The sequence below is a fragment of the Scyliorhinus canicula genome, chromosome 4 (genome assembly GCF_902713615.1).
Source record: "Scyliorhinus canicula chromosome 4, sScyCan1.1, whole genome shotgun sequence".
Taxonomy (NCBI): domain Eukaryota; kingdom Metazoa; phylum Chordata; class Chondrichthyes; order Carcharhiniformes; family Scyliorhinidae; genus Scyliorhinus; species Scyliorhinus canicula.
The window spans coordinates 90072770-90089131 of record NC_052149.1 but is presented as its reverse complement, the minus strand read 5'-3'; the positions used below and the strand labels follow the sequence as shown (position 1 = coordinate 90089131).

General features: G+C 46.5%; 1 protein-coding gene across 1 annotated transcript in view; it reads left to right on the top strand.

Moving 5' to 3' along the window:
• The window catches only part of rtca (RNA 3'-terminal phosphate cyclase), a 41883-nt gene extending 25834 nt beyond the window's left edge, over window positions 1–16049 (top strand). Inside the window, exons 6-11 of the mRNA XM_038794761.1 lie at window positions 808–949; window positions 2132–2256; window positions 9612–9670; window positions 10419–10513; window positions 12353–12457; window positions 15808–16049. Of these exons, the coding sequence (XP_038650689.1) occupies window positions 808–949; window positions 2132–2256; window positions 9612–9670; window positions 10419–10513; window positions 12353–12457; window positions 15808–15906 (625 nt within the window). The 3' untranslated portion in view covers window positions 15907–16049. The remainder of the gene's footprint in view (window positions 1–807; window positions 950–2131; window positions 2257–9611; window positions 9671–10418; window positions 10514–12352; window positions 12458–15807) is intronic.
• The last annotated feature ends 313 nt before the right edge of the window (window positions 16050–16362 follow it).

Here is a 16362-nt window from a genome sequence, read left to right as displayed (position 1 = left end):
TTATATATTCTGTCCAATAATAAGATTAATTTTCTGACCTGACAGCTTTGCGCATTTAGATGTTTTTCTTTCGAGTATGTTTGATACTATCCCTAACTTATTTCGTTAACCTCAGAAGGTTGGTCCTCTCCTTGGAATATTTCTTTCTCCTTGGAATGTATCTATTCTGTCTACTCTGAAATATTCCTTTAAATATCTGACACTGCCCCTCTATTGACAAATTCCTTAACCTAATTACATGGCACTTGTGTGTTGCAAATATTACTCGTCACTTATTAGCTCAAGCTTGAATGTCGTCCAGTTTTCCTGCATGCTCTGCAATCATCAAAAACCTCCCGAAAGATGTGCTGTTAGATGAATTGGACTTTTTGAAATCTCCCTCAGTGTTCCTGAACAGGTGCTGGAATGTGGTGAGTGGGGCTTTTCACAGTAACTTAATTGCAGTGTATCCTAAGACTCCTTCTGACAATAAAGATTATTATTATTACTTCTGACCTTATGTCGGGGGGAAGGTAATTAGTAAAGCAGTTGAAGATGATTGAATGCGTTTGGGCTCGGACATTATCCTGAAGAATTTCTGCAACAATGTCCTGGGGCGGAGATGATTGGTCTCCAACAACGACAACCATTATCCATTGTGACAACTATCTCCAGAACTAATGGAGAGTTTCCTGATTTACCCACTTCAAAATTCTGTACTTCTCCATGTACCTAGTTAATTTGTAAGATGTAAATTCATGAGTGGGTTTGCAATTCTTGGAGGTGAAAACTACTGTATTTAAGCCAATCAAGTCTGGTGTTTTGCAGAGGTTACTATCCAAAGGGTGGAGGGGAGGTGAGAGTAAAAATATCTCCAGTAAAACAACTTACTCCAATAAACATGACAGAACGAGGAACAATAACAAAGATTCATGGGAGAGCCTTTGTTGCTGGAGTTCTGCCATATAAGGTAAGAAATCTCATGTTCGATTTTCCAGATTTTTCTTTTTCTTATTTGCAAACCTTGTTTTTGGTTGTTCATTATATGTTCTTGAGATTCCATTTTACAAAATATGTTTTGGTTTTAATTAAGGCAGTATATCAAATGGTTACAGGAAGAACCAACAGTAATCTTTCTTTAAAAAAATGTTTTTCCAATTAAGGGGCAATTTAGCATGGCCAATCCACCTACCCTGCACATCTTTGAGTTGTGGGAGTGAGACTCATGCAGACATGGGGAGAATGCAAACTCCACACCGCCAGTGACCCGGGGCTGGGATCAAACCCGGGTCCTCGGCGCCGTGAGGCAGCAGTGCTAACCACTGTGCCACCCTGCCGCCCTGAACCAACAGTAATCCTATGCAGGTTATAAATCTGGTGTGTGCGAGTCCTGGGCCAAAGTAAGTTGTAGATGTCGGCTACAGAACATGACAGTTGTGACTGCTGCAAGGGGGATGCTAATACACTGACCATTTAGCAATGGTTCTGATCAATAAATCATTTTCCTGACGAACAAATAAAAATTTAATTTGTAGCTTTAAACTTTGATTGCGTATTACTTAAAAGCATTTTATTACTTGTTATAGGGATGCACATGGATGATGCTGAGACGGTGGTGGTAGCCTCTTGTTTTGAAGCAATCATTTGTACAATGGAGTGGCTTGCTAGGCCACTTTGGGAAGTATTGAGGGTCAACCATATTGTGTGTAGATTAAAGCCACTTGTGCTAGTTAGGGTGGGATGTTCCCTTTTTTTTGAGGAGTCCTTTTGTTTTGAGGTTGTTTTCTTATTCTAACCACAAATGATCAGATTTGTTAACTTCACTTTTACAATCCACCTTGGTGAGATTTGAACTCCTAACCTCTGGGCTGTTAGAATAATTATCAAGTGCTAAATTCATGATGTATAACAGCAATCAAACTGATTATTTTGAGATGATATGACATAACCTGATGGATCTCAAGTTGCTTTCCTCAATGTGTATAGTGCAAGTTCCTATTGAGTACTGCAAATTTGCACCACATGGTGATTAAAATGTTGCTTTTGAACATTAAAAAAATTCAGTTTGCTACAACAATCAATTTACCCTAAAATCAGTGAATCATGCTGAGATTAGGATGAACCAAAGATATTTCTCTTTTGTTTTTGTTAGCTTGCAAATGAGATGGCATCTGCAGCTGTTCGGTGCATCAGAAAAGAAATGCGTGATATTTACGTAAATATCCAGTCTGTGCAGGAGCCTAAAGACAAGGCATATGGAAATGGAAATGGAATTATGTAAGAAGCAAAATTCTATCATTGTACATGAATGAAATATTCTTTAATCCAGTTTAACTGAGATTTTCGAGCTGGCAGGTTTTTGTTTCAGTATTTTATTTATTTTTTAAAAATGTAGAGTACCCAATTCTTTTCATTTCCAATTAAGGGGCAATTTAGCATTGCCATTCCACCTAGCTTGCACATCGCAGACTAGGTGAGACCCTGCAGACATGGGGAGAATGTGCAAACTCCACACGGACAGTTACTCGGGGCTGGGATCGAGCCTGGATCTTTGGCGCCGTGAGGCAGCAGTGCTAACCACTGCGCCACCGTGTCACCCTAGCTTTTTGATATGTTTGAAATTTTGCATTTTTAACTGCCTCATTATACAGGAGTACCTGATGATTATTTGACTTTGTAGATATGGACCAGCTTCCTGGGCTTCTAGGTGACAGTAATAGGATAAAAGTGCCTACTTGATATCTGGTACCCTGACGATAATAATATTGAATGTTTTTTAAGTCTCAATATTAGTATTCAAGTACTATTTAAATATATCTTAGTGCAGGGGTAGAACTAGGAAACCAGGAACAGGAATTTGGGCTCCCTAAACTTTCCAGGTTACTTTAAGCTTTGTATCTAAAAATCACAGAGTACTGTGATGTCAGATGGTGCACATGTGGTACTTGCACTGTGTTTACAACTGTTACACTTTGTCGCACCAGAATCCTGGTATAACGGAGGGTGGTGTTTTGCTTTCAATCCATGCTCCATTTGAAAGAACACTTTAATATGTATACTATTCAATCATTAGTAGAAAGATGTGAAAATAATCTGCAGTGTTTGAAGTGAAGTGGTTGCATTTCTTTGAGAACAAGTGGGGGACACACCAGCCTTTCCTTTTGTTTAGTCCAAATTCAGAGTACTCCATTAAGTACTTTGCCAAATAAGTATTTAGTTTGAGAGTTCAACCTTCCAAATATGCATCTCAGTTACTTCAATAATAAATTCTTATACCAGCTAAACTTTTAAAAAAAATAATTTTTATTCAAATTTTTCAACAACAAATTTTCTCCCAACAATAAAATAAACAAGACATAGAAAAAGCAATAAATTAATAACAAAAAAGAAAGTAGCAAACATATAGTCACAAAAACAAACCCCCTTAACAAACCCATACCCCCTCCCCCGGGTTGCTGCTGATATTGACCACCCTCTAACACTCCGCCAGGAAATCATGAAAAGGCTGCCACCGCCGGAAGAACCCTTGTACCGACCCCCTCAGGGCAAACTTGACCCTCTCGAGTTTGATGAACCCGGCCACTGTAACAGAATCCTACGCCGGGCTACTAGAGACGCAAAGGCCAGGATACCGGCCTCTCTCGCCTCCTGCACTCCCGATGCTACCCCAAAGATAGCGAGCCCCCAGCCCGATTCCACCCTGGAACCGACCACCTTAGACAAGGTCCCCGCCACCCCCTTCCAGAACCCCTCCAACGCCGGACATGCCCAGAACATGTGGGTGTGATTCGCTGGGCCTCCCAAACACCTCCCACACTTGTCCTCGCCCCCAAAGAACCGGCTCAGCCTGGCCCCAGTCATGTGCGCCCTATGCAGCACCTTCAGCTGAATTAAACTGAGCCGTGCGCAAGAAGAGGACGAATTCACCCTCCCCAGGGCGTCCGCCCACGTCCCCTCGTCGATCCCCTCCCCTAGCTCCTCCTCCCACTTCGCTTTCAGCTCCTCCACCGAGGCCTCCTCCCCCTCCTGCATCACCTGATAAATTGCAGAGATCCTGCCCTCGCCGACACGTCCCCGAGAGCACCCTATCCTGCACCCCCCTAGGTGGCAGCAGCGGGAACTCCGCCACCTGCCGCTTAACAAACGCCCTAATCTGCATATACCTGAACGTATTCCCAGGAGGGAGACCCCACTTCCCCTCCAACTCCTCTAAGGTCGCAAACTTCCCGTCGAGGAAAAGGTCCCCCATCCGTCTGATGCCTGCCCTATGCCAACTCAAAAACCCACCATCCATTCTCCCTGGTGCAAACCGTATCGGGGTCCAAACTGAGGCCTTCACTTCCCCCCTATGCCGCCTCCACTGCCCCCAAAGTTTGAGGGAAGCCACCACTACTGGACTCGTAGAATACCTTGCCGGGGGGAGTGGGAGCAGGACCATCACCAATGCCTCCAAACTCGTGCCCACACAGGACGCCACCTCCAACCACTACCATGCGGCACCCACCCCCTCCATCACCCACCTACGAATCATTGCCACATCGCAGCCCAGTAGTACCCACACAGGTTGGGAAACGCCAAACCACCTACCTCCCTGCCTCGTTCCAGGAATACCCTCCTCACTCTCGGGGTCTTCTGCGCCCACACGAACCCCAGAATACTCTTATTAACCCTCCTAAAAAAAGCCTTCGGAATCAAGATGGGGAGACACTGGAAGAGAAACAAAAACCTCGGGAGCATTGTCATCTTAACCGACTGGACCCTGCCCGCCAAAGAGAGTGGCAGCGCATCCCACCTCCCAAACTCCTCATCCATCTGTTCCACCAGCCTCGAAATGCTTAGCCTATGCAGGGCCCCCCAGCTCCTAGCTATCTGGACGCCAAGATATCTAAAGCTCCTCACCACCCTCTTCAACGGGAGCTCCCCTATCTCCCTCTCCTGGTCCCCCAAGTGCAGCACAAACAGCTCACTCTTCCCCACGTTGAGCTTATAGCCCGAACGTCCCCAAACTCCCAAAGTATCCTCAACACCTCTGGCATCCTCCCCGCCGGATCTGCAATGTACAACAGTAGATCGTCTGCGTACAGCGACAACTGGTGCTCTCTTCCCCCCCCCCACAATCCCCCTCCAGTTCTTCGAATCCCTCAGCGCCATGGCCAGGGGTTCAATCGCTAACGCGAAGAGCAGGCGAGACAAGGGGCACCCCTGCCTCGTCCCCCGGGAACGCCGAAGGTCCTCCGACCTCCTCCCATTCGTCACCACGCTCGCTACCGGGGCACTATACAGCAGCCTAATGAACAGCTAATGAATCCCTCACCAAACCCAAATCTCCTCAACACTTCCCACAGGTAGCTCCACTCCACTCTATCGAAAGCTTTCTCCGCATCCATCAATGCTACTATTTCTGCCTCCCCATCCGCCGCCGACATCATCATAACATTAAGAAGTCGCTGCACATTGACATTCAGCTGCCTCCCCTTCACAAACCCCGTTTGATCCTCATGGATTTTTTTTTTTTTAAATTTAGATTACCCAATTATTTTTTCCAATTAAGGGGCAATTTAGCGTGTCCAATCCACCTACTCTGCACATTTTTGGGTTGTGGGGGCGAAATCCACGCAGACACGGGGAGAATGTGCAAACTCCACACGGACAGTGACCCAGAGCCGGTGTCGAACCTGGGACCTCAGCGCCGTGAGGCGGTTGTGCTAACCGCTAGGCCACCGTGCTGCCCTGATCCTCATGGATAACTAGCGGGACCACATCTTCCACCCTCCTGGACAGTATCTTAGCCAACAACTTTGCGTTCACGTTGAGGAGCGAGATCGGCCTGCAAGACCCACACTGGAGGGGGTCCTTATCCCGCTTCAGAATCAGTGAGATTATTGCTCTAGACATCGTCAGGGGCAAAGCCCCCCTCTCCCTCGCCTAATTCAGAGTCCTCATTAACAACGGGCCCAGCAGGTCAGAACTTCTTATAAAACTCCACCGGGAACCCATCAGGTCCTGGTGCTTTCCCTGTCTGCATGCTCCCCAGCGCCTCCATCAGCTCCTCCAACTTGATTGGGGCCCCCAGACCCTCCACCCGCTCCTCCTCCACTCTTGGGAACTCCAGCTTATCCAGAAAGCGGTCCATCCCGCCCACCTCCCTAGGGGGCACCGACTGGTACAGCTCCTCGTAGAAGGATCTGAGCACCCCATTAATGTCCCTAGCACTCCGCGCCAGGTTCCCTCCTGCATCTGTGACTCCCCCTATCTCTCTCGCTGCCTCCCGCTTACGGAGCTGGTGGGCCAGCATCCGACTTGCCTTCTCCCCGTACTCATACACTGCCTCCTGCGCCCTCCTCCACTGCGCCTCCGCCTTCCGGGTGGTCAGTATATCAATCTCCGCTTGGAGACTGCGACGCTTCCTCAAAAGCCCCTCTTCTGGGACATCCCCATACCTCCTGTCCACCCTTACCATTTCTTCCACCAACCTCTCCCTCTCAGCCCTTTCCCCCCTCTCCCTGTGCGCACGAATAGATATCAGCTCCCCTCTAACCACCGCCTTCAGCGCTTCCCAGACCACCCCAACTTGCACCTCTCCATTGTCATTAGCTTCTAAATACCCCTCTATGCACCTACGGACCCGCCCACTTACTTCCTCCTCTGACAGAAGCCCCACATCTAACCTCCACAGCGGGCGCTGATCCTTCCCCTCCCCCAGCTCCAGGTCCACCGAATGCGGAGCGTGGTCAGATATGACTATCGCCGAATACTCCGCCCCCACCACTCTCGGGATTAGGCCCTGCTGAGGACAAAAAAATCATTCCAGGAATAAGCCTTGTGGACATGGGAGACAAAGGCAAACTCCCTACCTCCCGGCCTCAAAATCCTCCAAGGGTCTACCCCTCCCATCTGATCCATGAACCCCCTCAGCACTAAGGCCGCCGCCGGCCTCTTGCCCGTCTTAGACCTCGAACGATCCAGAGCTGGGTCCAACACAGTATTAAAATCCCCTCCCAAGATCAAGCCCCCCGTCTCCAGGTCCGGAATCCGGCTCAACATTCGCCGCATGAAACCCGCATCGTCCCAGTTGGGGGCGTACACATTAACAAGAACCACCCGCTCCCCTTGAAGCCTACCACTCACCATTACATATCTACCTGCAGTGTCCGCTACCACACTCGACGCCACGAACGACAAGCTCTTGTCAACTAAAATCGCCATCCCTCGATTCTTTGCATCTAGCCCCGAGTGAAACACCTGCCCCACCCAGCCTCTTCTCAGACTCACCTGATCCACCACCATAAGGTGCGTCTCCTGGAGCATAGCCACGTCCGCTACCAGCCCCTTCAAATGTGGCAAATTCCGGTACCGCTTCACAGGTCCATTCAGCCCCCTCACGTTCCATGTGACCAGCCGAATCTGGGGGGATCTTCCCCCTCCCTCTGCGCCGGTCAGCCATAGCTCTCCCTCGGCTCACCACGTGCCTGCAGAACCCCCCCAGGCCCGTTCCCCACGGTGGTAGACCCCCCTCCCAACAACCCCCCCCCCCATCACCAGCAGTTCCCCTTCGGCCCCTTCAGCAGCAACCCGGTACCCCCGCCTATTCTCTCCCCTCCCCCCCCCCGCAGCTGTGTAATCCCTTCCATCGTACTTCCGTAAGTCAGCCGACTCCTGCTGACCCCGGCTGGTCCCACCACCCCAATGACCCCCCCCCCCCCCCCGGTGTAACACAACCACCACTCCTCCCACCCAGTGCCGGTCCCGCCCACTGCACCTCCAGCGTGGGAAGAAAGCCCGTGCTTCCATCTCAGACCCTGCCCCCCTGACCCAACACGCAGGAAAAAGAAGGGCGCGTGACCCAGCAGGCCCGCGAACAGCTCCCCAGCCCTCCACCAGTGAAAAACAAGATAGCACCCGAATAAATAAATAACAGCCCCACAAAGCAAAAAGGCAAAAAGGCATCAACAAATGAAAGGATACCCAGGAGGGCATGGCCTCCGGACTATGTACATCAGTCCCCAGCCCCCCAGTCCTCAGTTCGAGTCCAACTTCTCTGCCTGGATGAAGGCCCTGGCATCCACCGGGGAATCAAAGTAAAGCTGGCGATCTTTGTAAGTGACCCAGAGGCGAGCCGGCTGTAACAGGCCAAACTTCACCCCCTTCTTGTGAAGCACTGCCTTCGTCCGTTTAAAACCAGCCCTTCTCTTTGCCACCTCCGCGCTCCAATCCTGATAAATCCTGATCTCTGCATTCTCCCACTTGCTGCTCCTCTCCTTCGCCCATCTCAGCACACACTCACGGTCAACGAAGCGGTGAAAACGGACCAGCACCGCCTTAGGCGGCTTGTTCGGCTTGGGCTTCCTCAACAGCACTCGATGGGCACCCTCCATCTCCAAGGGCCCCTGGAACGACCCCGCGCCCATTAACGAGTTCAGCATCATGGCCACGTAGGCCCCCAAGTCCGAACCTTCCAGCCCCTCCGGGAGGCCCAGGATCCGCAAGTTCTTCCGATGGGAGCGGTTCTTCAACTCCTCCATCCTCGCTAGCCATTTCTCGTGCGACTCCACCTTCACTGCCAGGCCTAGGAGTTCGTCCTCGCTCTCCGAGGCCTTTTGCCGTAGCTCTCGGATCTTTGCACCCTGAGCCGTCTTGAGTCGCCATGAGCTTGTCCAGCGAGGCCTTAAGCGGTTCCAGGATCTCAGCCTTCAGCTCTCTGAAGCTGCTCCTGCGCCCACTGCTGCCATGCTGCCAGTTCCCCGCCCACCGCCATCTTGTTTCTCCTGCCTCGCACCTTTCTCTGCTCCAAAGCCGATTTTTTAACCGCTCCGCTCCTGGTCCAGTCCATCCACCGGCAGATAAGCGCATTGGATGTGTTCCCACACCGGGAAAAGTCCAGCCAGCACCGCTATGGGCCCTTAAAAGAGCCCAGAAGACCGAAAATAGCGGGAGCTACCGAACGTGCGGCTTAACTCCGCATCACCGCAACTGGAAGTCCACCAGCTAACTCTTTGATATCCTGCGTTTTTTGAAGCAGGTGGGCATTGTCAAGTTCAATTTAACCTGTGCTCCTGAAGTGGTTTCTATGTATAGTCACAAGTGCTTATATTCTACAGACTGACATTATAGTGGATTACATAAAAAATTGTATTCTAAAATGATTGACTGTGAGAATATTACCTATCATATTTCTAACAGCAGCAACATGTTTACTGACATGGAGCTCCATTGATGTGAATCTACTGCTGTAACTGATTCTAGTCATGCTGCCAGCATAAAAGAGAAGTGATGTTTCTACATGCAGGTAGAATGGAGCTCCAGGATCAGGTCCTGAGTCCTTTGTTCCCATTCCTTTGTATCCATGGCAAAATCAGTATTTACTTGAGCTGGTTGATTGTTCTCCTGTCTACTGAGCTGAGAGGCGTGGTACAGAGCATTGTTTGGTGGAGATCAAGTATATTAAAATGGAGCTAAGAAGCCTCAGTTTTCTGTCAAAGTCCTTTCATGATGACTTAAAAGAAAGCTTACTCTTCAAGGTTGCGAGGTCAATCTGACCACTGTTTATAGTGACTATAATTAATGTAACTTAATTAATGCAACAGCTTTTAAATCATTCTAATTTCTAGTACTAATTTATTTCTCCATTGCAGTGTTTTTGCTGAAACTTCTACAGGATGTATCATCGCAGGATCTGCCCTTGGTAAAAGAGGTAAGATTGTTTTCAGTGTTAAATGTTGAATTAGCAGGAATAAACAGCAAGTTGCTGCACCCAGTACCCTTAATCTACAAATTCATTTATATAGCACCTTCGGGATAGTAAGAAGTCCCAAGGTGCTTCATATGAGTTACCTCAGACAAGACTTGATACCAAGCTTCTCCGAGGCAATTTCATCCACGGGGTTGATACAGCAGTACTGTATAGAGGATAGTGAGGAAATAATAACAATATTGTAACAGAATTACGGATGTTGCCATTAAGAGTTAGTTGATACATGTTGGGATTCTGAAAGATCTGACAAAGCAGTGCTTTTGAAGAATTTTAAAACATTTGTTCATGGGATGTGGGTGTCACTAGCTGGGCCAGCATTTATTGCCCGGGGGTCATTTAACAGTCAACCACATTGCTGTGGATCTGGAGTTACATATAAGTCAGACCAGGTGAGGATGACAGATTTCCTTCTCTAAAGGACAGGTGTTTTTTTTACGACAATTGATAATGTTTTCATGGCGATCATTAGACTAGTCATTCCAGATTTTTATTTTGTTGAATTCAAATTTCACCATCTGCCATGGCATGATTCAAACCCGGGTCCCCAGAACATTACCCTGGGTCCCTGGATTACTAGTCCAGCGACAATACCACTACGCCAGTGCAATAAGAATTTGAAGATTTGAACAAAAAACAAAATCCAATGATTAAGTGAAAATGCTGACACGAGACTGTTTGTAAAATGCAGGAGTTGCTGCAGATAAAGTTGGAATCGAAGCTGCAGAGATGCTGATGAAGAATATTCGACATGGTGGTTGTGTGGACCAGTATTTGCAGGACCAGGTATAGACCATTTACAGATGTCCCTTGTCCCATCCTCATAACTCCACCTGTCCTGCACATTTTTAAAAACTATTTTATTTTTGACCAGGATTAATTTTCCTTGCGTTGATCTTGCTGAATTCCCCTGCTTACCGCTGCACATTGATAGTCCAATGCAAAGCACCTCCTCAAATAACGTTTCATTAGTGCTGCTGCAATAATTCAATGCAGAACTTTTAAAAAATAAATTTAGAGTACCAATTATTATTCTTTTTTTCCAATTAAAGGGGAAATTTAGCATGGCCAATCCACCTAACCTGCACATCTTTGGGTTGTGGGGGTGAAACCCACGCAGACACGGGGAGAATGTGCAAACTCCACACGGACAGTGACCCAGGGCCAGGAATCGAATCCGGTCCTCAGCACCGTAGTCCCAGTGCTATCCACTGCCCCCCAATTCAGAACTTAAGTGAGTGTCAAGTGGAAGTTCATACACTTAAATACAATCCTTCTCTCCTCTTTTTCACTACAACAAAGTAAAAGAGCATCTGTTTTTGTTAATGAATCATTGTCATTATTTTTATTGATATTGATGTGCAAACTAACTTTTATAAATGAGCACAATACAAACGTTGAAGTGCAGAGAAATAACATTTTGGCTGGGCATTTAAAACGTATTGTCACGAAATTAATTTGGGCTTAAATTTTAGAAAATAGCTAGCAAAGTGCATACATGATTGTGTTCATAACTAGTCTTCTCTTGTTCCTGGTTTTGAAAGTATTTTTTGGCTTTCTATAAAACCACTAGCTTTAGCTGGGTAGATCTCAGTGGATAACACTCCCCTCCATTATTTGAAGCATGATAGCCAGCATTTGGTAGTACAGCTGACAACACAATGCCTCTTTGTATTGCAGCTGTCTGCCAATGTTTCAAATGGGAGAGAGAGCAGAAATTTGACCATTTTAGCTCCTGTCACCAGGTGAAAAATATGATGCATGTGACCATCACCTACCACATGAAAATCTATTTTTAACAAATGTTTGAAGGCAAAAACATTGACATCTTGCATTGAGACCAAACAATTGTAAATAAAAGCTCTGGATAACAAAAGTGATTGTTTAGTTGGGTACCAAAGGCTGGAATTTTATGGTAATTGCTTTAGGCAGATATAAATCTCAAACTCCTCCCTTACATTTACTATCTGAAACTATAAAACAACATAATTTCCCCTGTATGTTGTACTGGTTTCATTGTACTGTTTTTTTTAATAAACATTTTATTGAGGTATTTATGATTTTATAACAATAACAGAAGAAAGTGTACATACAAATATAAACATAGTGCAAAGGCCGTCTTCCTCCCTTACAGGTCCCACCTTTCTTACACAATAATCTAAGCTAAACACCACCCCCTCTCTGCTGACGGTTAATTTTCTCTAAAGAAGTCGACAAACTGCTGCCACCTCTGGACGAACCCTGACATTGACCCTCTCAGGGTGAACTTGATTTTCTCCAGACTGAGAAAGCTAGCCATGTCAGTGAGCCAGGTCTTGTTTCATTGTACTGTTATCTATACTCCATACGTAAATAGGAAGGGAAAAGAGGAGCATATGGTTTTCGTGCGCATCTTTCCTCATTTGTAAATGTTGCCACTGTTAATTGCAATGTTCTTTATAATTGGTATATATTTTTTTAATTAACTGCATAGTTCTGTTCAGCAGTATTTAGTCTCTTGTTCCAGAAGGCACATTCTTTTTGTCTCGGCCCAAGTGAAAGAGATAGGGAATTGCTTCAATGATTGTTGATGTTTCAGCGTCACCTAGCCATGAAACCTTTCAACTGCATTTCTCTTTGGCTCAGATCATCATATTCATGGCCCTGGCTAAAGGTGTCTCCAGAGTAAGAAGTGGACCCTTGACCCTTCACACCCAGACTGCTATACACTTTGCAGAAATGCTAACTAAGGTCAGTATTCTCGTGATTCAGTAAAACATTAGCCAGTGTTTTCTTTTTAAAAGTATTTTTTATTGATTTTAATTTGTATTTATAACAAAAAAGAAAATATAAGAACACAAGGCATATTAACAGTAAAGTCCAAATGATCAATTACAACAACTATATCATTAACTATATACATGCAACCCCCTTGTATTAAAACATACTAGGAGTGTGATCGAGGCAACAAAGGTGTAGCCTATTAGTTGCCATGGCAGCATAATGGGTTTCTTCCACTGCCTCAGCACCTTTTAATCCCGCTGTACTTGTTTCCCCAGTACTTTGGGTGTTGCCTCCTCTACTCTCTCTCTCTCTCTCTCCCTCCCTCCAAACCTCTCTCTCTCTCTCTCTCTCTCTCTTTCCATCCCCCCACCGTAGTTAGTTGATGGCCACAAACATGTCCTCGAAGAGGCTGGTGAATTGCCTCCATGTATTGTGGAAGCCTTCTTCTGATGGCAGATTTTATTTTCTCCAATTTGACAAATTCCCCCAGGCTGGACAGTCAGTCTGCAACCTGGGAGTCTCCGGCAGGCAATCAGTGAGGCAAAGGCTAGGGTGTCTACCCCCTCCCGTTAAAAAAGTTCTGGCTGTGCAATAGCAGCAGCAACCCCGGGGGGGGGGGGGGGGGGGGAGGGAAAAGGTGGGGGGGAAGGGGGAGGGAAAAGGTGGGGGGGAAGGGGGAGGGAAAAGGTGGGGGGGGAAGGGGGAGGGAAAAGGTGGGGGGGGAGGGGGGAGGGAAAAGGTGGGGGGGGAAGGGGGAGGGAAAAGGTGGGGGGGAAGGGGGAGGGAAAAGGTGGGGGGGAAGGGGGAGGGAAAAGGTGGGGGGGAAGGGGGAGGGAAAAGGTGGGGGGGAAGGGGGAGGGAAAAGGTGGGGGGGAAGGGGGAGGGAAAAGGTGGGGGGGAAGGGGGAGGGAAAAGGTGGGGGGGAAGGGGGAGGGAAAAGGTGGGGGGGAAGGGGAGGGAAAAGGTGGGGGAGGGAAAAGGTGGGGGGGGGCGGACGATGACTATGTTTGTTTATTCAATTTAAATTTATTTTTAAGTTCTTCTGTTCATTGGGGTTGGGGGGGGTGGGGGATGGGATACATGCGTCAATACGGTCTGGGGGTGATACCGTTATTATGAGTTATTTTGTTGCATTTCATTGTTTGTCGTTATGTTTTATATTTTCTGTAAAAAATTCCAATAAAAATTATATTTAAAAGAAAAGAAAAAGTTCTGGCTGTTAATATTAGCCAATGTTACTACTTTAATTGAGTAACTTTTTTTTGGGATGGAACATTTGTCGTTTTGGGGCACATGTCACTGTCGACCATTTCCAGGTTGAACTATAATGGTAATAGTTCTTACACTAACCCAAAATCACCTCTCGGCCAAATGCACCACACTTAATTAAAGGTTGCTGTATTCTAACTCATGTATAATAACATATCCAATTCCAGCCCTTCAGAAGAACACCTTCTACAGCAGTGTGGCATTTCCATTTAAAAAAAAGTTTTGTTAGCGATTTTCCCAAAGCAATATAAAAGTCTTCCTTCCAATGAGTGCCTATCTTGCATGTGTGGAAATCAAACACCAGATGTATCTCTGTTGCAGAACAAAACAATTTATTGAGAGAGAGAAAGCCAGCCAATAGCTATTGTTTTTTAATTTATGATAAACTTTTACTTCAGACTCTGTTTGCTTATGTACATGTATAATGCTCATTGTAAATTTGCATAACACATCATGATGGTTCTTCTATTCTGATGTGAACCTGTAGGCATCACATTTTATTACCATCATAAAATGCTAGATGTTTGAACTGCACCGTAAACTGGAAAGCACGTCTAATGTGCAAAGCTGCTTAACCAAATAAAAAGTATACTTTGACCTAAGCAACTTTACTTTCACCTCAAGCAATACATGGTATAATACTTGATTTCTTTCCAAATGACAATTGCCTATGACAAAGACCGATCCACTGTCATCTGTACATGTATGGAGAAACCCTGGATGTAAATGATGCACTTTAGATATATTCATGCAAATCTTTAGTGCAGGTTAATGCAGTAGCTGTTGACTGACTTTCGTAGTCCAAAAGCAATGGAGTAATAACTTTTAAAAAAAATTTGGAGGGGCAATTTATCGTGGCCAATCCACCTAACCTGCACATCTTTTGGTTGTGGGGGTGAAACCCAAGCAGACATTGGTGGAATTGTAATGTAATGGAGTTGTAACTTGACATTTCATAGAATCGTAGAATTTACAGTGCAGAAAGAGGCCACTCAGCCCATCGAGTCCACCTCACCCAAGTCCACTCCTCCACCCTATCCCCATAACCCAGTAACCGGACCTAACCTTTTGCACACTAAGGGGCAATTTAGCATAGCCAATCTATCTTTGGACTGTGGGAGGAAACCTGAGCACCTGGAGGAAATCCACGCAGACACGGGGAGAAAGTGCAAACTCCACACAAACGGTCACCCGAGGCTGAAATTGAACCCGGGTCCTTGGAGCTGTGAAGCAGCAGTGCTAACCACTGTGCCACCGTGCATTAGCAAATTTTACTGCAATAGGTCTCTGGAATATCCTACTTCAGATCTTTTTATTAAAGTAACCAAAAATGATACCTTCAACTTTGTTTCAAAACATTCTGAAGCTACTTTCTGCACTGAATTCCATAGGACCTGATAACGACAGTATAATATAGAATCAAAGTTACTTGTCATCCTACATTGCAACGTGGTTTATTGAATAAAGGATGGATTTAACTGAGACTTGGTTACATGAGGGCCTCGGAGACGTCGGCAAGTGCTGTTCAGTACTGGTCTCCACAAACGGGGATAGGACAGAGCGGCGCTTGTGGAGGTCTCCCAGGGGGTCGGATGCCCAGAGGGTGGCACTGCTGGTGCCGCCTGGGTACCCTTGTACTGCTGGCCTGGCACCCTGGCAGTGCCACCTGGATGCCAATCTGGCACTGCCAGGATGCCTGGATGTCACTGCCAGCTGGCAAGGGCACTGCCGGGGTGCCAGATTGTCATTGCCGGGGTGCCACGCTGGCATTTTTTTGCACACTGCCGATTGGACTGGGGGTACCTTGTGCGGGTGTTGGGGGGGGCGGAGTCGAGGGGGGCCTGGGGACCCTCCCATTGTGAGCAGGGGTGTAGGGGGTCCCATTGGGGGCTTCGGAGATTGGTATGCTATTTTTAAATGGTGTATCGATCCTCGTTGCACTGAGGAGTTCCAGCAAGCAGAGCTCCTCAAAACAAAAAGTAAAAAAGGAGAAAAAAAAAGATTTGGTTAAATGTTGCTCAATTTTGTATGTTTTTGTTTTCTTTCAGGCGAAGTTTACAGTGAATAAACTAGAGGATCAAGAATCTGGATCAGAAAGCAATATCATAGAATGTGAAGGGGTTGGAATGATGAATCCCAATTTCTGAGACCTGAAATCTTAAATCTACTTATTACACACTGAGCTATAGAAATATAATGTGCATATTTCTTGGTACTTTAGTTTGGGGATTCTTAATCTTAAATAATAGGTATGTAAAAATAAAATAAAATTCAAAAAATCATGCATTAATACCTGAGTGCTTGTATATGTACAGTGACGTGGAAATGTAGAGGCATTAAATGGGCAATAGCCAAGCAGTAACTTTAGCAAATGTAGAAACCATAACAGGCGACAAAGGAATCTTGGGAAGGGTGTTGGACAAAATATTGACTCTAGAGTTTTAATTTATAGCTCCTAGAAATAAAGTAGCGTATTTTGGATCTGGTGGCACTGATGATTCAGCAACAAGAATGTCGTACAAAGAGGGGTTGCATGGTGGCACAGTGGTTAGCACTGCTGCATCATGACGCTGAGGACCCGGGTTCAATCATGGCCCCGGGTC